Consider the following 24,882-nt stretch of genomic DNA (forward strand, 5'->3'; position numbering starts at 1 on the left):
CTGTGAACGCTTTTTATTTACAGCGGAAATAGATCAAAAAGTATATATGTTAATGTGGAATTCAAATGAAGCTATTTAATAGCCTGTGCATTACTTCACACAAAAAGAAAAACCACATTCAATTTTTAGTGCCCAATAATACTCCTAATTATAATAAAAATGCATCATATCTTCCCTTATAATTGAAACCAATCCGTACCACATCTTGAAAGGATGAGTTCATTTTCTTGGCATATTACAAAATGAAATAAAATATCTTATACTTTATGCAAACAAAAAAGTGCATGCTATTCATAAATAAAACAAATTGCTACTGCTGTTAAAAAGTAGTTGTTTTCCTGATCATATCAAATCTTTCAAATTTACACTTGGCACCTCATATAAAGAGCATCATTGTACATGAGATATTGAACATGAACTGCTTTAAATAGACACCGGCAGTGGCAGTCTAAAAGGGAGGACAGGCTGGCCCAGGGCCCTCAAAATTATACAAAAAAGTCTGGGAGTGCCAATTCCAGCCATCTAGAGGTGCCAAAATCTTAAAATATACTGAGGTGGGTCTAGACCCTCCAGCTGTGAAAGTCCCTCCTGTGCCTCCTTTATTTCAAATTTGTGGAACCGCCACTGACTGGTACATGGAAGTTAAATACAAAATTAGCTTGTTTTGGAGTACTTTGTTCCCCTCTACCCCCTTTCTGTTCTTCTCTTTTTTTATTTATTTTTCTTTTTTATTTTGGGGGGGGGGGGCGGAAGGTACCCTATTCCCTGTTTTCATCCTCCACCAATGGATCTACTCTTGGGAACCTATGATCAATAGGGGGAGGTTTAGGAATGTTTGTAATTGTGGGGTCAAAAGGGCTACAGTCAGGTTTTGATTGCTGCCATTGATTGGGGGTTCCTAGCCAAGGGGGCATAAAAATCGGAGGGCCAAAGTGATATTTTGATTTAACACCGAAGGCCGCAACAAAACTTTGATGTTTACAGTGTGCTTCCAAAAACCACTACTTTTAAACAACTTTATTCTCAGTTTTAACAGATAAGCTGTGTCAAACAAGGTGTTTTGTAGTAAAAGATGTTTGGCAGGCCGCAAAAATAGGGTTTTTATTTCATTTTTGCAGGCTGCAAAAAAATCACTGTCAGGTCGCACTTTGCCCACCTGTGTCCTAGCCCCTGAATACGCCACTGCATCTTTCTCATGACATTATATATGGTAATGGTAATGGTTGGAGACTTATAAAGCACATAATAAATGGTCTCTATTCGCCTAAAAGAAAATAAAATCTATTCTAGAGGGTCACCTAAGGGAACCAAGCTAAAAAAACAACCGAAACAGACTAACGCAGAAGGAACCAACACTATTGCACCATTCACCTGCAATGTGAGACCACCGACAAGCAGTGGTAGCAGGTACATGACTCACAGGTGCTCGAATACTGTTGGCATCTGGTCTAGCCTATCCTAACAACAAAAGTGAAAAATTAACAGAAAGCAGAGACAACTTAAATTAAAAAGGAAAAGGTGTGATTTAAGGCTCTGCTTGAAAACAGAAAGAGAAAGACTCCCGAATGTAGATTGGAAGTTCATTCCAGAGCTTAGAAGCTGCAACCCAATAAGACCTCTCTCCGTATTTCAAGTGGCACCGTGAAGTAAAAAGTGTATTCTGGCTAGTGGTAGACCGTAGATTTCTGTAACAGGTTGCTGAGCGAAGATGAATTAGGTCACTCAGATAGGACGGGGAGGAATTTTGAAGGCACTTGTATGTGTGAACAAGAATTTTGAAAGCAATGTGCTGTTTAACTGGTAGCCAATGAAGAGTTTTAAGGGTAGGGGTGATGTGCTGTCATTTGGGTAGTTGTTTGACTAGATGGGCTGCTGTGTTTAGCTGAAGCTGTATCTTCTTGATTAATTTGTTCTGTAATCTATAAAGGACCCTGTTACAATAACCAATTCTAGATGTTACAAGAGAATGTACCAGCTTTAATGTAGCATCTTCATTCATAAAGCGTGTAATCTGTTTGATGTTTCGAATGTAATACGATGCAGATTTACATATGTTGCCTACAGGTACATGGTGCTTCAATGACATGGTGAAGTCAAACGTCACGCCAACATTACGAACTACAACAGATGGAAATATAGTAGCATCACCAACTCGAACACTTAATGCATTTGGCAAGATTTTACGACAGCGCGAGTGGATGTACAGTGCTTCAGTCTTTTGGTTGGGTTGAAACACAGCATATTTCGTGCTAACCATGACTGGACATCATCTAAACATGCTTCCATTGACCTCACTGCCTCACATAGAGACTTAGGTTTAAAGGCGATGTAAACTTGCGTATCATCCGCATACATGTGATATTTACATGCATGTTTAGAAATGACTTCACCAAAAGGACGAATGTAAAGCAGGAAAAGGATGGGTCCCAAATATTATTTGTCTATTCTTTTTCCTTTATACTGTAAGTAAAATGTATTGATGCTTTTTTTTATAATGTGCTAGGAGTCATGTTATAACATTCTATAGATTATAAATTGAAAGACACGTAATATACCAGAGGGATTTCAATCACATGCTAAGTAATGGTCATACAGTTGCACAAACACAAATATCAATGCCAAGACATGTTGAAGTATTTATAAGCATTTTGCTGTACAAAACAAAAGCTTTGATTTCACAGAACATACAAATGTACCAGACTCTACTTACTCTAAACTAAATCAAATTTGCATTCTTTGCATTTGCATATATCTGCTAAAAATCCAAATTTGTTTTTCATTATAGATCAAAAGTTTAATGTCTTATTAATCATGTACCAAAGTATTAGTTCTGGAAGTGGTCAACAAATTGTTTATTTAATGTTATTTTGATAGTTAATTCTATTAAACAATGTATACACAAATAACTTTGTAAGGCAATTACTCAAAATCATGTTTATCTTGACTCTAAGTGTACTGTACTTTCACTTTCCAATAACTTAGGCTTGAAATGTCCAATTTCAATGAATGACCCCTCATTTTAAAGATCACATGCTCAGGTATATGAAAATACCAACAACTTGAATTTCAATTTTTGTTACAACTTGGCCATTTTGCCACAACATGCCTCATATATATATACATACATATATTTATTTAAATAATGGTACAAAACTCTAAACTGCCTGGTAATAACAACAATAATATAAATTAGTAATAATATATATAAGTAATAATATATATTAAATACTTGCGGTACACCACATAGATGGTTCTGAAAAGAAATGTTGTTGGTTGAGAATATCTAGACGTTTTGATTGAGTTGCTTCAATCGTCTTCAGTTCAATTCAATTCATTTATTCGCCTCAACAGATTACAAAAAAAACACACCAAAAAGACAAAAAAGGAGGCAGGCTTCCGAAAAAGAGATTCAAACTCTGTCAAAAGGTGATTGGTTGAAAACTATAGAACAATAGCTGAAACTACGTGTGAAAAGCCAAAATCCAGTCTGTGCAAAAAGGTGGGGTATGGCTTAGCCTAACAAGCCAATACAGTGGCATTGTTCTAGCTACAGAGTTACCAAACTTGAGAGATTTGAAATGTCTGACTACCAGTTGGCTGGGAGGGGGGAGGGACCACCAGGTCCCTCTGGGGAGGCGCTCCAACGATCTGAGCATTTTTAAGCTGTTTTAAATCAAATTCAGGGAGTGTTTGTTGACAATACCGGGTATGGTAAATAAACAAAAATATTTTTAATAAAGCCACATACAATTTGAGTTTCAATGTACATTATGTTTAATTTGAGCACCCAAACTATGTTCACATACATTTCAACACTAAACAAAAAATGAATAGGCACACAAATATATTTTTAGTAATGCGTAAGTGAATTAAGTTTTCATGTAAATACTGTCTAATGTCTCAAGCAGCAGTTTGGGGCAGTGGTTGAGGTTTGGGCTTTCAATCGTAAGGTCGGGTTTTCGAGTCTCCTCTGTGCAGATTCGCTTGTGTCCTTGGGCAAAGCACTTTAGCTACATTGCTTCAGTCCACCCAGCTGTATCAATGGATACCAGCAAACTGCTAGGAACTAACCTGCGATGGACTAGTGTCCCGTCCAGGGGGAGTACAACTCTCATCCGCTTCACACTACAGAAACTGGGGATAAGCTCCAGCCCTATGAGCCCCAGTGGCTCGGAAAGGATTGAGTTGGTTTTAGTCTCAAGTTACAGGCTTTCAGCACTGCTGGACCAAGGCTCTGGAATAAACTTCCTCTAAAAATCAGACAATCACCTTCTCTTGACAGTTTTAAGTCACAATTCAAGATGCACCTTTTTAAAAAAATCTTTTTTGGAATGGCACCATGAAAATGGAAAGATTGATTGATTGATGACTGTTTTAATAATAACAATAATAATAACGATTTTTAAAGTGCAAACATCACCGCCAAAATTGGTGCTCAAGGCGCAGTGTCAAACAACAGGTAGAGAACAAACAGGAATCACAAGCAACAAAGTGTAAACATGTTTTTTTTTTTGTTCTTTTTTGTAAATTTTATTACTGAAAATTAAAAACGGCAGCACAAGAAATCAAAATGTAGACCTACCTTTTTATTTTGTCAAAGTAATACCATCCTTTCTATTTTTTGCCTACTCACAGCAGTTATACAAACTATCATTTCTTTTTTATCAGATATTACCTTGTCAGTTTTTTTCTGGTATATTTTACATTTAATTTCATTGCATCTTACTGTATGTTCCCTTTTCTTATCTTTTCCTAATCTTTCTGATGTATTCTTATCTTTAAATTTCCTTGACTTTCTAATGTCTCCTTTTCTTCCTTATCCTTGTCTTTCTTATGTTTCCTTATTTTTTTTTCCCTCTATTTCTTTCTGATGTTACCTTATCTTTCTTTTCTTGTTCTTTCTCATGTGACCTTTCTTTTCTTTCATTTTTCTTTCTTATGTTTCCTTATCTATTCCTTTTCATTATCTTTCTTAAGTTTCCAGTTCTTTTCCTTTTCTTTGTCTTTCTTATATTTCCTTATCTTTTCTTTCTCATGCTACCTTATCTTTCTTTCCTTGTTCTTTCTCATGTGACCATTTCTTTTCTTTCATTTGTCTTTCTTATGTTTCCTTATCTATTCCTTTTCATTATATTTCTTAAGTTTCCTGTTCTTTTCCAATTTCTTATAATTTTAAATACATTTTCCCCCCTGAATTTGTGATAATCTGTCTCATGCATAAACCTGTGCTAAATGCGTGACAAATTTATGATCACGCATGTGTTTCTGCAAAATGTGTGTTTTAACCAAAATCATTTTGGAATACAGGACCATCCCGTCCCGCACGATGCAAGACGGTTGGTAACTATGTAGCTAGGTGAAAGGAAAGCCAAAAGTTTGTATGTTATTTACCATTTTTGGGACAGCTTTCACACCGTATTCAACATATTCTAAAACAAGCCGATATTAAAGTGTTTTATAGTTTTATATCACTTTGAGGATAAACCACTAGCACAGAGCCAGTCACGAGTTTATTGGATTCCATGTGAGTGTGGAAAGGTGAAACAGGACAGATCTCCACGTACTAGGCTCAAGGAACAGAAAGGCCATGCTAGGAGAGGGGAACAGCAAAAGTCATCTATAGTCATGCACTCCCACAAACAACAACATCGTGTATGTTACAATAAATCTGAACTGATAGCCACTGTACCATCTTGGCACTCCAGATGGACCAGAGAAGGTTCAGAAATTCACAAATACGATATTCTCAACCAACAACAACAGTTCTTTTCAGAACTATCTATGTGGTGTACCGCAAGCATTAATACATAATAATAATAATAATAATAATAATAATAATAATAATAATAATAATAATAATAATAATAATGTTAATAATAATAATAATATTAATAATAATAATAAAATCTTTCCTTTACAATGGAAGCTCGTTCACCAAGGTGGTGTTCTTCCATGAGGCCGTATTTTTCACATATCATGAGAACTTTAAAAATAAAAAAACTAAACAAGAACTTCTAACAAAAATACAAATGAAAGGAAAAATAGAAAAGCTTAAGACCAGAGATACTGTACAATCTGTCTCTTATACACATCTAGATGTGTATAAGAGACAGCTATAGAACAATAGCTGAAANNNGGGGCACACACACACACACACACACACACAAGGAGAAACAAATTATTGGCAGAAACATTACTACCTAAAAAATAAACCAAACACTACTACCTAAAAAAAAAAATCATATATATTTATTTATTAGTAATTCCCTCTATTCCATGTTGGAAAACTGTTTTGATATAACTCTATAGAACAAAACATCTGAACCACACCATTTTCTGATTAATACCTGAAACCACCTGATGAAAGAAGATGGTGATACAGACAGGACAAGCTAGTGGGATAAAGAAATAACAGACAACCTTGCATGTAAAAAGAGTTTTGTGTATGCTGTCATAGCAACAACCTATGGCTAGAACAGGCACAATCAAATCAGCATGAGTATACAAATACAGATTCAAATGATGATTTTCCTGATTTAGCATGAAGAATATATGTTTATAAAAATGTATTTTTAATTTTAATTAAATGAAAATATCTAAATAACCAAAATCAATCATCCAATTTCACTTTATATTGATAACAAAATCTGAAATAATTAATAATACAGTTGCATGTCTAATCAACACAAAAAAAAGATAGACCTTTGCTTAATATGTACCTTGAATTCTTTTGGTGTACCTTCTCTGGAAGGAATTCCTGGTTGTTGATTGGTTGATAACTGTAAAAAGATTTTGAATTATTCATGAGAAGGTTATTTCTGATTGCTGTTTGGCTTTTACCATAAGAATATTTGAATAATGCATGACCTTAAAATATATTGATGATGATGATGACAATAATAATAATTATGGTGGTGATGATGATTATGAAGCAAAAAAAAAAAAAAAAAAACAATAATAATAAGCAATTAGTATTTGTGTAGTTGGTAGAAATTATTACTGTATACAAAGGTTAAATTAATTTTTTGATTGCAATTTTGTAACCTAAGTATAATAATTTCCTCATTTGTACAGATAAACACTATACTAATTGTTTCATAATTAAACCCTGCCTTAGTTTTTGTATTAATAACCAATCTGTTGTTGCAGCAGTCACTGGTTGCTATAGTGATATTACCATTACATCTGTGAGCATATGTATTGGCTGTGCATTGCAGATTGCTGCAGCGAATACTACAGCAGTTCAAATAGTAATAAATATTTGTGTTTGAATCATGAGTTTACTATTCAGATAGACATTCTATCAAAACAGAAAGGTAAATTTCTTCAAAGCTTTTGAGAGAATACAATAATTACTTTTTTGGTCAGTGCAAAAGAATAAAAATATTTGATGATTTCATTTAGGCTTAGGCCTCCTAATTACAGGAGGCCTACATTTAAATTTGTTCTTTGAGTCTTTAAAATAGGCCCAGATAGGCCTCAAATACTTTTATTAAATTTTCAGTTTCTTTACTACTTGTAAACAAACGTTGATTGGTCGAGTGTCTCCTCTCGATTCTCTTGCTTACCTCGGCAGCAGGAATGCGTTGTAGTGCTAGGTGTAAAAACAATAGCCTAAAATATTTATCGCAGTACGCCACCAGGCAAGTTGTTTTGATCTTTTGCATGCAAATCAAAAATAGTCAAGTGAACCATGCACTAATGAAAAATTAGTGGACAGTTTGGGATAGGAAAATAACATTGGGAGTTACATTTGGCATTTCGATTATTCTTATTATTATTATTATTATATACAATACAATAAATGTTAACATTAATAATACTAAATTTCATATATTTTTATCACGATTATTACCTACAAGCTTTTGACATGATTTTGGTAACAAGTGTGCATATCACAATTCGCCCTTCAACATTGTGTATCATTTCATTACAGCTGTTTCCCATGCACATTTGTGTAATGCTTCATGTCACTGTTAAATTTTCAATGATAAGTGGTTACAGTTGACCATACCGATAATTGTTATTTTTATCTCAAATAAATATAAATATACAAAGGAAGTTGAGTATTCACTGCTGTTCGTTTGTCTACCTTGTTTTTAGCAGAATTAAGCAAAAAAAATTCTTAATTACCAAGAAAATATAAACAAACACTAAATGCACCACATCCCACATTTATCAAATTCCATTTAAGCGAACTTCCGATCCCCATGTTTCCCCAATGGTCATCATATTAATTAAAGAATAAAGTATAGCCTTCGACATGCAAAGTGTGTGGAAATGTTACACTGGTTTATTAAGTGTGCTTTCCAAGTGAGGATGAACCTTTTATAAATAGTTTAATTATATGAGTTGGCATGCACAAGCAATTAATATTGCAGTAGTCAATCTGGATTAAATCAAAATTGGATTCAACACCAAACAGATTCTATTATTTCAAGTATGTTACTTTATTGACAAATATAGTAATAATTTAAACAATTGCAAGTAATAAAAACGAAATTTGATATCCCTTTGATTGACTTATTGAAATAATATTTTGAAGTTGAACCCAAATCTACCAGTCTGTTATAAACAATAAATTCTAAAATTGAATTTCCTTTTAATTCTATTAAAGAAACTCTATATGTGCCAAATAAATGCAATAATACCTTCTGCAACCTTTGGAAGAATCTAGATTCCGGAAGAGAGAATAAACTCACTTCACCAACTGACATAGATCGCTGAAATAGACATCATTGGATCAAAGTATATCAAAACAAAATACTACTAATGTGTTTGAAACAAATTGTACTAGGATAAGTATGTTTTATTGAGTTACTTTAGTTTTATTCTCTCTATATAATCCTGTTATTCTTGTATATTTGTTCTAGTCTACCATAATATATGGTAATTAAGCACAGTCAATTGAAAAACACAGTATGTGGTTGATGTACATGCACCCATCACATTCATGTATCATAACTAATAAGCAATTAGTAGACCTGCGCATAGTACACTAGCGGGTATTTATTATTAGATTTAATGCTTGAAAAATTTTCAATTTGTATGCATTAAATCTAACCTAAGTATAATAATTTTGCAGTATGCAGCTATACTAAAAGTCCATCACCGTCTTGTGATGTTAGTTTCGATAATCAACTGTTGTACCATTGGTTGCTATAGTGATATGATCAGTATACTTAGTGCATATTAGGGTACATTTAGCTGTGCATATGCTGATATGCTCCTGCAGTATGCACTAACACACTACTAACGATGTTACACATTGTAGAATAGATACAATGAATAACTATTTATTGTGTTTGACGAACTTAATTGCTATTTTGGTAGACATTTGTTACAGAAATAAACATTTCTTAAAGCATTTGAGAGAATACAGTAATCACATTTTGGTCGGAGCAGACAGGTAAAATCAAGTAATGATTTAATACCCCGACATTCAAACCCCCGCCCCGCGGGCCAAGTCCGGCCCGCCAAAAATTTTGATCCGGCCTGCGAAACGTTGCTAAAAGTCATTTTCTGGTCGATTTTTAGAAAAAGCTTTTCCTGTTTAGAGCAACACTACATAGGCACCCCTACTCTAACAATGTCTACAGGAGTGGCTTTTTCTGAATGTAGCTGAGGCGTAGGGTACTGGCATGGGGAGGGGTAGACTAATGGGGACAATTTATTAAGTGGGACACTGATATGTTGCGATGTCTAACCATTTGCGGCACTATGCAGGCTCGAGGCAAGATATTCTGTTGAAAACACTGCTTTGAAAACTTATTTTCGAGTCTGAAAGTGCAATTTCCAGGAATGTAGAGGTATCTATGTTAAAAATGTGCAACCCTAGCCCCAACCACTGGTGAGTGGATATTTTTGTGGTACAAAAATTTCTAGTGGCTTGGTACGAGAACCTAGAGTGCAGGTTTTTTTTTTTTTTTTTTTTTTTCGAAATTCTAGAAGAAAGAAAAGAGAAGAAAAGAAAAGAAAATTCAAATTTAAGTCTGAGAGTGACATTTCCAACCATCTAGAGGTGCCATAATCATAAATTTTCTTGCCTCACCCCCAACCATGGTGGGGCTGAGGTGGTATTTTGCCCTATCTGTGACAGTTGTTCCCTAGCCGCTTCTATTTTACGAATTCACCGCTAAAAAGAAAATGGAAGTACACAATTTATGTCGTCCCGCCGCTGGTCTCAACAAATCGGAACTGGCCTCTAGCTTAAAAGGGTTGAATACCAGGGATTTAATATCTAGACTAGGCTACGATCTAGGCCATAGACCCAAGTGGCTTCCTGCCTAGGCCTAAATATAATTTCATTCCTTGAATCTTTAAAGTATAAGTGAGACTTTTTATTCTTTGTTTTACCTACTTATTTTTTAAAGATCATCAGAGGAGGGCGGAATAAAATTTAAAATAATATTTTTTTTTTCTTATTTATCAAATAGTTTTGCTAAAAACATCCAGATGGAGGAGAAAATAAAATAAAATGTTATTGGTGAATGTAAAATAGGATGGTTAAATGCTTCAAATTTATATAACTAGGAAGAAATACACATACTGTAACTTACCTTTGGAGATTTCAAGGCAACGGAGGGTTTGATAAATATAAAAAAACCTTTTATTGTTTTATGAAATTTTAATTTTCTCATGGCAGCGAGAGTGCTGATTGGCCAAAAATTAAATTTTATTTTCAAACAAAATCTCATTATAAATAGGCCTAATATTAGTATAAAGCCTTACGAAGAATTATAATTCAGTGGCGAATCCAGAAATTCAAAAGAAAGGTGACCCAGGAAGGGACTTTCACAGATGGAGGGTCCAACCATTATTATTATTATTATTTAGTAGTATTAAACAAAACTTTATAAATGCTTGCAAAAGGATAACTGACAACCAAACTGAACCATACAATATCACATTTCTGTATTTTAAAAGACATGGCCTGGGATTTATGGATTTAAGACCAATTTTTTTTTGTTAAGTAAGTTTGCTAAATCCACTCCTTGAGCAGTAGAGCTGTTATAAATCTGAAAATTTATTTTTTGCATTATCGCGTACAGTGAAAAATTGATTAACCTATTGAATATTCCAATGGGTTACTATCAGGTTAGCGAGTGACTTTTGTTGATAGAAGTTTATTGTGGGTTTCTACTACAGCACGAGTCACAAACATATAACAGAAGGAGTCAATTAGAAATTGTACAGCATTTAAATCAACACCAATGTGCTGATGCATATTTACATACAGTATTTTAGAGAAGTATTCATTTTAAGATTCTTTACAAAAAAGGGGGGGGGCGGCTCCTACGGCTTTCCCCTCTTTCCGCCTCCCCCCTCTTTCCACAGGTGCGCATCGTAGTCCNNNNCAAATATAACAAAAGAATATAGGAAACGAATACCATGTATAGACTTCAGAAACACTTTATTGGAGAAAACCAATATTTCGACCTATCCTCAGGTCTTTATCAAGGTACATGAAAAAAACTAGCAAAAAGTGGGCACACATAACCACTGTAGTGGGAGGAGTTAAAGAATAACAATGCGGGTAGGCCTATACATTGATAGTAATAAACAGTTTGCAATGAGAACGGAGATTAATAGTCGTTCCCACATTATGCTAACAGTATAATAAACAGACTATAGTATATTGACCAAAATTCCAAATAAAAACAGGAAATAGAGAAACATAGCATACAAATATATATACATAATAATATATACATATACATATACATATATATGTATATATGTACAAATACATATATATACATACAAATATATATAAAATACATATTGCATTAAGCAATCCAGTTAATATTCATACAAAATAATAACAATACACACAGGCAGGAACAAAACAATAAGAATGAATCAACACTTAAATGAATTTATTTTAATCTAGCCTATATGTTTTGCATTCAGTATCAGTAAAAATACCTTTTGATTTAGATTAAAATTAACATGAGATAAGACGTACCTTGATGTTTACAGGGGAGCTACTAGAAGACAATGCTGCATCTACAGCCAGTTTACTTGCAGGATATGCAAGTTCTAGCTTTCCTAAAAATATAAAAATTTATTTATTCATTATAATATACAACATTGAAGTTTTTATAGATGAAGAACATATATAAAGAAATACTTTCAAATATCATAGGTATTGGTATAAAACTACCTCAATAACAATAATAATATGCTGACTTATATATAGTGCAAACATGGTGCAAATATATCATGTCTTTAAAAACAGACTAATTGACTTCCCAACAGCAGGACTGGTGTTATAAAAATAATTTAAATTCATTTTATGACATTTATGACAAGTAAATTCTAATTAACTTTAGATTAGCAAATATATAACTTATTGTTGTAACTTCATTAGCAATTGAATTTGAAGTATTAGAAACAACTTTGAAAACCAGCTCACATGCACATGTACAGCATGTTGTTTACATAAAGCACTTAGTAATTTTTAAACATATTTTTTATATCTTTTTTATCATTTATTTCTTTAATCTTTTATCTGTTACCGAAAGGTCCACTGATTAATCTCAGATAAGATAGTATAATATATACTCCAAGTATCAAAATGCAAGCCATCCCGACACGATGGCGTGCATTTTGATACTTGGAGTATGTATTATTATACTATCTTATCTGTTACCATAACAGGAATTTAACCCAGGACCCTGAAGTGCTTTGTTTGGGTCCACATGCCATATGCAATATTGGCTCAGTACAGGCAACCCTACCAGGTACCCATTTACTCTTGGGTGGTGAGAAGCAACACAGATGAAGTACCTTACTCAAAGACACAAGCAAAATGCACAGCGAGGTATTGCAACCCCACCACCTCGAAGTTGGGAAACTAAACAGTTCGCACTGCATCAAACCACTTCGACAAACTACCTTTGTTTACATAATTGTACATAACTTCTCCCTTTTTTTCTGAAGCATTTGAAAACTAAAATCTATGCCAATAGGTTGCCGGTACCTGGTTTATGATATTTATTTACCATTTTTTCTCAAACATAGCTATAGTAGTAACCTAGGTCAAAACATAACTCCGGCTATATAAAATGATTACATAAGAAGATTGAAAATTGTTAATCTTATTTAAATTAACTGATTACTATGTCCATGTTTAAATTAGTCTTATTCAGTTGATTATATATTTGTATTTAAATTTATTATGTTTAAATAAGAATTACTATGTTCATGTTTAAATTAATCTTATCTATGTTCATGCATATAAATGTGATATATTGCATAATAATTATGAAATCTCTTATAATGCAAGAAATTTATGATTTGAATAATACCTTACTAAAATTATGGTGTAATCAGTAAAATAAATAATATATAAATAATATAGGCCTACAGTAATTAAATATAATGTCAGTATATTAATTGGTTTTATAGTACAGTAAGATATAGGAAGAAGGAATAAAAGCAAAGAGTTCCGGAATGGCTTAGAATTGTACCAAAAAATTATATAATAATGATATTAGCTTTAATATTTTGCAAGGCTTCCTTATCATTATATTTTACATGTGTGTAAAAGAATGTATTCACCTGTAGGGGTTATTGGTGGAGAGGTAGGAAAGTTGTAGCATCTGGTTTGCATATCTGGGGTGAAGCCCATAGGTGCAGTCAGTATCAAGTACTCCATCACAGCATCACAAAAAGAATGGCGGACAGAGTTGAGAAGCTTCTGAGTCAAGCTAGGCATGTCTACATCACCACGTTCCCAGATGCTGAACTCAATCAATGAAGTCGGACCTTTAAGTAGAAAGCTATGAGTTGAAGCTTATAGTTTTGACATCACTAAATAACAATGAAATCAATACTGCTAATGAATAGATTGAATGTCACATAAATAGAATTATTCTAAGAATTTTCATTTAAAATAGACATTTTTCCATTTTTCCAAAAGATTGATACTTCTGTACCTCAAAAACAGCTATAAATCATTTATTATTTGTAACTGAATTGTAGTTTTGCTTAGGAAACCAATTGAGACCACTTTCAATTTGATGTAAATAAAAACTAATAAATAAAGGGGTGTTGTTTAAATCAATCACCCACCACAACTCATATACAGACGTACGATCAACTCATACTGACTTGTATTAATGTCAACTCAGCCACACTAATTACTGTAATAGTGCTGTCTCTTCATTATAAATTGCCTTTAATTTGTTTGGAATAATGTCTATAATTACATTGTAATTTTTGCCTTTTATTTTATATTTAATTATTAATTTCAGTTTCTATTTTTGCAATTATAATATTTCCCAGTACATGTTATAAGGCTAATATTAATAATTAAGATATATTTTTCTGTTTCATAGTTTCTATATTTATACTTCTACCAATTCTTTTGTAAACAAACATTTTTAGCCACTGGCTGCTGTTTTGTATTCATTTTACACAGACAATTTTTTTTTTTAAATGATGTACTGAGGATCATGAATATATTAATTTAAGACCTGATTTATCAACCATATCTTCTTCTAATCAATAAGTTTAGTTTTCTTAATACATTCATATTGAATTTGAAATGGTGTCCAAGATGGCCACCATAAAACATGTTGCATAGCTATAACTAATCCAGTAGCAAAACAAAAATATTTACACTAAGTTTTACATGCAAAGAATGTAGGAACAGTCTTACATGATTTTGTTAATTGTTGAGATTAGTTTTTTTTTTCCAAATGAAGCCAACAAATACTGAAATATGTTTATCTATTAGCTCAACAGAAATACAACATCCTTAACAATTATATATTTGTAGAAATAATAATTTATTAAACAGACATAAACTAACCAGGTTTCTTTGTGTCAGGCTGCACATGATATATCTCTGTACTGGTTAGACTATCAAAAACGTTAACATGAACTGGTTCCTTGTAAGAATTAGGCAAAGGTTTGAGACAAGCTAATGGGTTCATTAGCTTACTTTTCCCATCAGCCCCTATCATCACAGTTGACATAGAAATACAAGCAATGCCTGCAAAAGAAAAAAATGCTCACATTTTTGTACTGCTGTAGTACCCACTTTGCTTTATTAATATTATGCATAACATTATATGTTAATGATTTGAATGTTTAAATGAAATGGCAAGATGGGTTCTTCCATCAACAAGGCACATTGGCACAACATCTTTCCACTCAAACACTCACTATGGTGATTATTGGTAGCAGATTTATGGAAATGTTTCATTCACATTCATAATCATAAATTTATTTCATTCAAGAAGAGACTAATAGTTAACAATACACATCTTGTACCAAGTACCTATTTGAGTATCATAACATTCAGTAATAAATAGCAGATGATAACAAGACCAGTCACTCCATAGAGTGTGCAGCTCCGCCCTGTACCTAAATTCTAGAGCTTGGGACCAACAACAGAAAATAATCTTCACTGACAAGTAGGCACTTGCAGGGCTGTAGAAGATGTAGTGGCCCTAATGGCTTGTTTATACTTGCAACGATAACAATAATGATAAAAAGCTAAAAAGCAATTGTTCATATGGAAAATAAAAGAAATAAGAGAAGTTTTGACACAGGGACGATTTGATATCAAATTATCGTGTATACGATAACAAAATATTTTGACAAATCAATTCAAATGATGAAATAATCACAACAATTCATTATCGAATCGTCCAAGTGTAAAAACTTCTTTTCTTTCCTTTTTTTTCTATATGAACAAATTGCTTTTTAGCTTTTTATCATTATCCTTACAGGTATAAACAGGCCTTTAATATCCGTTTACATTTTGCTAAAAGGATTGTGATGAGTTCCTAGATGTAATAAGGTGTAGAATATTGTGTGAGGAATTGAAAAAATGAAGGAATAGTGAAATTCATTGCATCGAGCAGGTAAAGTATTGGATGGAGTCAACATGTATTAAATTTATCAAATATAATTAAGTCAATCAATTTCAATAATGCCATTAATAATTTTGTATAAGAAAATAAGGCAAGAGAAAAATTCTTTGTTCTGTTTTTAGTTGAAGGTAATCAAGTATGTATTTATATATATAATGAGTGTTGTTTGGATTTGCTTTTGTACACAAGTTATGGTTTAATCATGAAATAATCCATCATATGATCAGCTAGGCCCTATGCTTTACATTACTCTTTTAAATCAGGCTCCAGAGGAAAATCTTTTTTTAAAAATGTTGTACAACTGATTTTTCTAAGTAAGACACAAAAAATAATAATAATAATATGTTGATCTTATATTGTGCTTCATGCATAAAGCTTCTAAGCACTCCACATTACTACACCGGTCATTGGATCAAACACGTATGGTCAGCTCCCTAAGGAGAATCCCATAATATTGCAGCTGTAGTAAGTTATGCAGTTGTGTTTGAACCTACCAGATGTTCGACAAAAAATTGGGAACGGTTTATGAGATACAGATTTACGAATATTTAAAAACTGCGGGAAAATGAGGCATAACCACCGTTTTTTTCTACTTTCTCCCCCAGTTTCTGAATCTTTACAAATCTGTATTTCATAAACCATTCCCAAAATATGAATTTTTTTTAAAAATGAAAATGAAACTACTGTACCATTTAAAACCCAATGTCACATGATATTCAATCCGCCATTAAAAATGAATAAAAATCAATTTGGTAAATGAAAAAAATCAATTTGGTATGTTACACATAAAAATACAATTTTATTAATAGTAATTTTTCTTACCAAGTCCTCCAGAGGGTTGTGGTCTAATATACAGATAAACATTCTTGCTACTATCCTCATCATGATAGGCTCTAAAATGATCTGAGTGATTTTTTTGTCGCTGATCAACATACTTGGGCATATGTAAGAACTGAAGCAAATTCTGCTGCAGATAGTACTTGATACTTGACAGATGCTTTTTGCTCGACATAGGAATGGTAAACATCAAGATGTCAGTTGGTTCTCCTTGATCATTCAACAATTCTTCCGAATCTTGTTCTTCAATATTTTTTTTCCCGGTGTCTGGTATTGATATCTGTTCACTATCCTCCTCTATGCTACTAAATCTTGCCTTTGTCAAAGATGGTCGCTTTTCACTGGCTTTGGGTGGTTGAATAAACTGACAAAAAAAAAAGCTTGATTAAAGTCCTGTCCTCTTTTTTGCAAATGGTCAATGCTGTACATCCATCTCCTCCAAAACATCATTACTGTTAGTCAGGTTAAAATTTAGTAAAAAACACAAAAAGATTGTGAAAAATTGTGAAAGTTAGTAGAATGTGAAATGTTGAAAAACAAATAGCAATGATGATTCCGATGCGTTATCTTCATCTCAAAGGTGATTGTGTTTTGTTTTACTAAATTTTGTCATGTAGAGCATTCCAGGTGTAACAAAACTTAAGCCAATCTGACAGAAATTTATTCAATGATAGTGCTGTCCTCAACTGCAGTGTATACTTACATGGACATCTTCTGGTGTCAGCTTACATTGTGGGTTACGGACCAACATGACAGTGATCACTTTAAGAGTAACAATGTTGATCTTATTCTTCAACACCATAATCAGTTCCTCCTTGATTTCTGGACCTGCAAGATAATTGTTTTGGCAAAGGAAAATTTAATATTCTTGACTTATTTAATTTTGAACGAGATGTATAGTAATATTTGAAATTAAAAAACTAAAAATTGTACTTTTTTAACAAATTGTTAATGAGGATATTCTTACTGGCTTCTGTGATGCCATATATGGCAACATGAACCATGTGTTGATTTCTATTTCCTGAACCATGGCTTCCACTACTTAAGTCAGTCTTTAGAGTTACCTGCAAAACAAAAAATTATATTTTATATACAATGTTTACACAAATCAAAAACAAGGCACTTTCTGAACAGGACACAAGCCCTTATTCTTATAAAACTCCAAACATGTTTTGAGGAAGCCGTTCTCATCATCATTGACAATTACAATTCAGTACTTATAATAGCAATTAAAATGCACCTGGGTATGCAAATTAACAACATATTGATGACACCTGTGTAGCTTTAGCATATACATGAAGTATTCAGAGTACTGTAATACTGAAGTGAAACAATTGTTTATTTAAAGAAGGCTTTTCGTTCAGGTGAATTGCTTCCATTATATTTAGTCGATGTGTATTATGTTTAACTTGTAAATAACTTTGGCAAAAATTATTCAATTAATCGTAATTAACTTTAACCAGCAATTTAAGATAAGAAAACATACATAAAAAGTCAAACTTACAGAATTAATGTTGTTTAAATTGCTTACCAATTGGCTACTACTATCATCAACATCAATGGCTGGCAATGACGACACAGATGAAGTCCTGGATGCTGTAGACATAGTGTTTAAGGAAGCCAATGATTAAATAATGAAATTATAAGCAAATGCTGTGTTGAGGAAATGATAAATAAATAAAACAAAAATAAAAGTAGTAACTTATTAGAGCATCTAAAGGTCTATTTACACAGAGGATGAGCGACACGTCACTCGGTTGGATAGTCACGATGAGTTTTAAAAAAATGTCTTTTATTAGAAGTGATTTTGTTTTCACAATAAACATTCTTCTGACATGCTGTAGTGCATTAAGATATCAAGGCTGATCCACTAATCAACACCATTGGATTTACGTAAGGTTTTCAGAACAAAATCCACAGCCATTTTTTGGTTCAAAGTTTCATTAAACACATTTACCTAAAGCATCATCTGCTGTACGGAGCATATTATCTGTAGGTGAATTTCCTCCAGACATCCAAACAGTTGTCTCAGACAGTCTGTAAATTATAAAAGTAAAGATTATGCTTATGTTATATTCAGCGTTCGATTTGCCCAGTCTCGCAACGCAAAATGTGACACGTTTTAAACTAATTGCGAAGCACTTCCACAGATGCATCACAATAAAATGCGACGCAATTATTTTCCTAGAATTACCGACTCAGTCAAAAACTAAGAGGCTTGGTACACAAAAAAGACCCGAAAATTGTTTTAAAAAGTTGTTATCCAATGTTTTGGACCAAAAATAATGCAATATGCTTGTTTACATCAAGAGCACACATACAATGCTGTTCAAATGCAGCTGGTTTGAGTATGAGTCAGGCTTCTTTCCTGTATTTACAATATTACCTCATATTTCGCCACTCCATTCGTTCTGCTTCTCCTGTAGGTCATTTTTGCTTAAGCATGTTTTCCACTAGACAAATTCATTCGCGCGAATCAAAACCGTCAGCTCATGTGCATGCACATTCACATTTCTATCAGAGTTTTTGAGAAGCGAAAAAATGCGCAATCTATCAGAGCTCAGGAAGCGAACCGACACTTTGGATCGCCTAATGGAAAACAGGATTACACACGTGTATGTACAGTGAGGAGTAATGTTGTCTAATTTAATGTATGTACCGTAACGTACGTACATCATGCACGTGTAGATGTGTAGTATGCAAATTATAGTATCTAACTTTTTTCTCGGTGATGTCATTCCCGCTGTTTGAAACTGGGCCAGACGCGCGGGCCAGACATTGCTTACAGCGAATACGGGACAGTACGACAGTGGGAGTACCGACATGGTCCGTATATTGGTAATCATGGCCAGGTCGACTTCTGCACGGGGTGGGTATAATATTTATTGATGGGAAATTTAAAGTAAGAGAATATTAAGGAGTATGGTTCAATGTTTAATGTTGAAAACAAAGATGCATCACTGTTATTTTCTTATTGAAAAGTGCCATTTCTTTTCTTTAATAATCATTTATTATTACCACCAAAAAGAAATGCTATGCACAATTTTGGAATTGCTACACAAAACAAAAAGTGCATAGCACTTTTTGTTACACGCAAACAATTCTGGAAATCGAATGCTGGTTTTTGAATTAGATAAGAAAGAAAAATGCAAGAAAATCATAAGGATGAATGGAAGGAATTAGAAGTAGGGAATGAAAGGTAATGAGAATGGTGAAAATGTGAAGAGTGAATTGCTTGGGAGAAGTGTACTTACCTCAGGTAGAACACACAATCTGATTTATCTTTGTATACAAACATATTCTTCCGATTATTAACAGAAAATGCTGATAGTGTGTTAATGACTTGGAGAAGGCCTGATTTTAAAAAAAACCAAAAAAAAAAAACTCATCATATTTAAAGCTATACTCATTGATCAATTCATTCATATATTAACATTTAAATACATTTTGAAATTGGTTTCACTCTCCACTGATGCCATAAAAGATTGGCAGACACATATTCCTCATTAAGCAAAAAGACTACTATTAATGCACACACTGTAGGTTCATTTAGAAGCAGAATCCAACCAAAACAAGAGAATGGCATATGTGCAGGATCATAAAATTCTAACCTTTTGACATTCTTTCAGTGGATGTCGACTTCAACCTTGGGTGTATTGGAATGTTGATCGAGAATACTTCATTGCAAGCAAACACACCAGGTTCAGATGACATCGAAGCAGCTAAATAGCCTTTCTTCTTTGAACCAGGGTTCTCAAAGTCTTCTAAACATAGAAGAGAAACAATGAATGGACATAATGATGCAGTGGAATAATAGGCCTATTGTTAGTATCAAAAAAGAATATTTCATCAATAAACATATCAACTGACCATCTTCAATTTCAGATCTTGTTCTCTTGTCTGTTTTCCAAATGTCCTCATCACTTTCTGGCACAAGCAGAGTATGGCAGAGTCTTGTCTCATTCAAATCAGACAACAATAAACTCTATACAACAAAGTTGAAGAACCAGTAATGATCATATATTATTGCAAACAATAAATTGTTATAGAAGTAAGAGCAATTAAAAACATGCAGCTTCCAAACTAATAGTAGTATGAGAATGTAATAAGATTCCATGACTGGGATTACTTTAGAATGCTAAATTAGGCCTGGTCATAATTCTAGTTTTTAATTAACTGTACTCTAATTCATAAATATATACAAGCATGCAGCTGCATCATACAAAGTAGAAAATAAGATTCCATTACTGAGATACTGCTAAAAGACTACAAGATTTGTTGCCTAATTTTGGATCTTATTTCCAAGCCGGGTTATGTCCTTCTGCAGCTTTGGCAACAAGATCTGGACTGCATATTCCATTAGTGGATGAACAAGGGAAGAAACCAACCACAGAGTTTACTCTTGCAGCTACTTTATTATGTATAGTAGATGACTATGTGAATAGATGACTTTAAATGAGCTGTAACTTGTACTGTACTCCAAGGTGCTTTTGCTCAAGAGTGTTTTGAAGATCAGTATCTCCAATGGTATAGTTATAATGAGGAATAATGTTTCCAACATTACTATTAGATATACTCAACAAGAATGTGGAAATAACAGTTTCAAATGATCTTCTTACAACGTATTCCTCTGCAGATTTTTGCACAGACTCCACATCATCTAACACATCGTTAATGAAAATGAGTAATAGAGTTGTCACCAGATTCGGGTAATTCCTGAATAATAACATTAGGTTTCCTGAACTCACTTTCATCATACTTATTACCAGTTTTCACCCACAGCCTGTTTCAACTGAAACTAAATTTTAGCTTCCAGTTTGTCAACCTTACCTGCAAATTATTTCCATTGCTTAGAAAAAGAAGAAAACCCTTCTTTTATGCCCCTACAAATATGAGAACCTTTATTAAACAACTTTAACAATGAGCATTCCTCACCTCTACGGTCAAGGCAAATAAATGGTGGAGAGCCTTCTTCACAGAGATATGCATAGCCTGCAGCTAATAGATTTTGACACCCAGGGTGATACCACATTAAAATCATATCCATCACAGGTAATTTGCTTACCTTTACTGCACTCGTGATGGTGGAGTTAGCCGAGGATAGATGTACCCTCTTAGTATTAAGAGAATATTGCAGACCCTAGATTCTCAACTACCTGAAAATTTACTAGGTAAACCTGTTGTAATGACTTTCAAATCTACACATGGCACCACATGTTAATATGACAATCAGCTTTGACCTAATAATTTGCAGGGGTCCCAAACTGGGATGGCCTCCTGCACTTTCACAGGCAAGCAAGATCTATAAGAAAATAACCCATCTCCTGCATGTTTTTATTACTTTATTATCAATTTTTTGACAGAAGTCAGTGCTGATATGTATCGCTATGCATAACAAAATAAAATAAAAAATGTTAAGAAAGCTCATTTAACCAGATCTGCTGAGAGGGATTTCTTTCAACTTAGGACCCCTTAATTTGTCTTGAGTGCAAAATATCTGTGTCTTAAAATTTGAGTACGGCGTAATAACAGCTGTGGAATTTATTTTTAACAGTAATTTGACAAGTCTGCGTGCTGGTAGCCTAGGGAGAATTTAGCCAAAGGTCCTGATGGACAAATTATTATCCCGGGCGGTAGACAAGGTGTAGACCTTATTTATTCATAAATTTCAGTAGTATTTTTGTCTATTTTCAACTAAGAATGCTTTCAGAACTTGAAAACCCTGGTACTGTATAAAATGATTTTTACTTTTACAGTGAATTTAACATTTCTATTCTATTGTAAACTGCTTATACCTGGTTCACAACTCTGCAAGTTTTTTGAATACAACTGATCAAGTTCATGAGGACATCATATTGCTCTTGATATCTCAAATCATCTTCTTGGCTAATCCTGAGAAACAGAATATATAATAGTATATAATAGCACATTTTTAAGAAGCAATCTCTTAACTAGACAAACAATTACATATTCAAAAAACATATAAATGCAATGGTATACTCAGATACATATAATTTTGACTTTTGAAACAACATAATTTATTCTAATGAATATTTTGATTACTCCTGTCACATTCTATATATATTTTGGAATGCACATGGATGCATCTACTTCATATATACATACATATACAATCAAACAATGGTGGAAACTGAGCTATACATAAACAAATATGAAATTGAAACCTTAAAAAAATGATATAAACTTACCCAGTATGAAAGTAAACATTGACTTTGTCAGTATCAATCCTTGAGCTATACATAAACCAATTAATATGAAATTGAAACCTTAAAAAAATGATATAAACTTACCCAGTATGAAAGTAAACATTGACTTTGTCAGCATCAATCTTTGCAATGAGCCAGAAATCTGGTATTTTCAGTTGACTCAAGTCACTATTTGGATATAGTGTCTGCCCTAATTCATCCTCATCATCACCACTAAAGTCAGCATCATAACCTGACAGTTATGATCAAAAAAACATCAATAGTCAATAGGCCATAAGGCCACACCTTATTATGTTTATAAATGCATTATAACCATTTAGACACAACTTTATTATAATTTGGATAGCAATACATACACATTATAAAGAAATTACCTTTTTCTTCATCCCAACTTCCATCTTCTTGACTGGTGTAGCTGATCTGAGAACTTGGTGTTCCGCTTGAGACTGCAGATACTAAGCTGGTATTCTTGAGTTTAAGTCGATTACTGAAGGCAAATGTTGGAGACTCTGTCCCTGAAGCTGATAGTGGAGTATTATGAGTTGATGTTGATGAAACTCCATCCATCTTCAAGTGATGCAGGGATGTTGATTCTGCAGTACCAAATGGTTCTTCTCTTTGACCTTTTGTGATGGCACAATTACTGATGTTAATCTCACCAGCAGGTTCTGAAGACGAGTAAGTTAGAAGATCATTTTCATTCAAAGTTTTAGTGTCATTTTGAGATGCTGCCATGTCAGTGGCTGATTCATTAGAAGCAACACCAGAAGTAATAGTACTTCCAGTCGAGCTTCTGCTTGTCTGCCTTGCTGTAATAACTTTTTCTTCCTCTTCATCACTTTCTACCTCTTCATCGCCTTGTATTGTACTCTCACCTTCCTCATTTACATCTTCACTAATGAAGTTATCCACAAATTCATTTAGTACAACAATGCTGGAATCCCTTGATCTAATTGCACTCTCTCTTACTATTTCACCCTCAATCTTAGCTTCTTCTAAAGAAGTTACTAGATCTTCTAAAACAGAGCAGTCACCCTCCAATGATGAAGTCCTCTCCAACTCATATTCCTCTGGAAGCACCTGTATCGAACTTCCACTACTTCTAGAAATATTGTCCTCAGCATTACGTGGTTGATCTTCGGAGAGATCTTGAACAGGGAAAGCTGCTTGCACATCTCGTTGGCCTGGTTTTGTAATGGTCTCCTTCTCCATTAATGATCCTAACTGAATGGCAGCATCATCACTGCCATGGCGTTTATGCTGTGTTTCAAAATTTAACCTAGTGCAGCCTGACAATTCAGTTTCAATTCTTGGGGTAACCTCATCCAGATCAGACTCTGACCCACTTTCTATTTTCAGACTTTCTTTCATACTTTTTGGCAGCTTCTTTGGGGATGGAGGAGTAAATATGATTGCTACTGGGGTATCTTCATTACCTACTTCTTCACCTGGTATCTCATCATTTCTCACCCGTTCTGGTTCTTCTCTTCCTAAAGTATATAAGGCATTTTCAATCTTCATTTTCATCTTCAATTTTGCTTGTTTTTCTTCTGCCATTTTTCTTTTTTTCTCAATTTCTTCATTGTTCCAAATAAGGTAGTAGTAATCTTTGACTTTAGTAAGTTGGTAAGTTCTAAGTTCTATAATCTCAAATTCCTACAAAGAAGAAACAAATGTATTAAATACACAAGTGAATAAAAAAAATAAACTGAATATTTAGGTAGCTAAGAGGGGTAGAGTGGGAACATGATATGAACCATGTTTCATTGTGACTTATGTGGCCTTGGCAGATACAAAGCAAACAGTGGCCTTTAGTACCCCTCCTAAATTTATAGCCTACGGTATACAGTCAACAGTGGCGTAGAAAAATATTTTTCATTGGGGGGGGATGATTGGCGTGTTAGCCAGTGTCGTAACAGGCGCGGGGG

General features: G+C 33.6%; 1 protein-coding gene across 6 annotated transcripts in view; it reads right to left on the bottom strand.

Annotated features, from left to right (window-relative positions):
- Window positions 1-24,882, bottom strand: part of LOC117101103 (KICSTOR complex protein SZT2-like) — a 70,220-nt gene that overhangs the window by 15,787 nt on the left and 29,551 nt on the right. For 2 of the 6 annotated variants that reach the window (XM_033240980.1, XM_033240979.1), the window contains exons 21-36: window positions 23,329-24,610; window positions 23,039-23,186; window positions 22,523-22,619; window positions 20,598-20,712; window positions 20,339-20,491; window positions 19,982-20,081; window positions 18,685-18,764; window positions 18,232-18,323; window positions 17,695-17,791; window positions 17,431-17,555; window positions 16,713-17,091; window positions 14,822-15,004; window positions 13,567-13,773; window positions 11,969-12,051; window positions 8,652-8,723; window positions 6,720-6,779 (exon numbers count right to left, since the gene is read on the bottom strand). In XM_033240980.1, coding sequence (XP_033096871.1) covers window positions 6,720-6,779; window positions 8,652-8,723; window positions 11,969-12,051; window positions 13,567-13,773; window positions 14,822-15,004; window positions 16,713-17,091; window positions 17,431-17,555; window positions 17,695-17,791; window positions 18,232-18,323; window positions 18,685-18,764; window positions 19,982-20,081; window positions 20,339-20,491; window positions 20,598-20,712; window positions 22,523-22,619; window positions 23,039-23,186; window positions 23,329-24,610 — 3,273 coding nt within the window. The remainder of the gene's footprint in view (window positions 1-6,719; window positions 6,780-8,651; window positions 8,724-11,968; window positions 12,052-13,566; window positions 13,774-14,821; window positions 15,005-16,712; window positions 17,092-17,430; window positions 17,556-17,694; window positions 17,792-18,231; window positions 18,324-18,684; window positions 18,765-19,981; window positions 20,082-20,338; window positions 20,492-20,597; window positions 20,713-22,522; window positions 22,620-23,038; window positions 23,187-23,328; window positions 24,611-24,882) is intronic. The other 4 variants (XM_033240981.1, XM_033240982.1, XM_033240983.1 and 1 more) reach the window with 4 other exon arrangements.

This window comes from Anneissia japonica, unplaced genomic scaffold (assembly GCF_011630105.1).
Source record: "Anneissia japonica isolate Jap-2015-1 unplaced genomic scaffold, ASM1163010v1 scaffold4054_len1135799_cov195, whole genome shotgun sequence".
Classification (NCBI taxonomy): Eukaryota; Metazoa; Echinodermata; class Crinoidea; order Comatulida; family Comatulidae; genus Anneissia; species Anneissia japonica.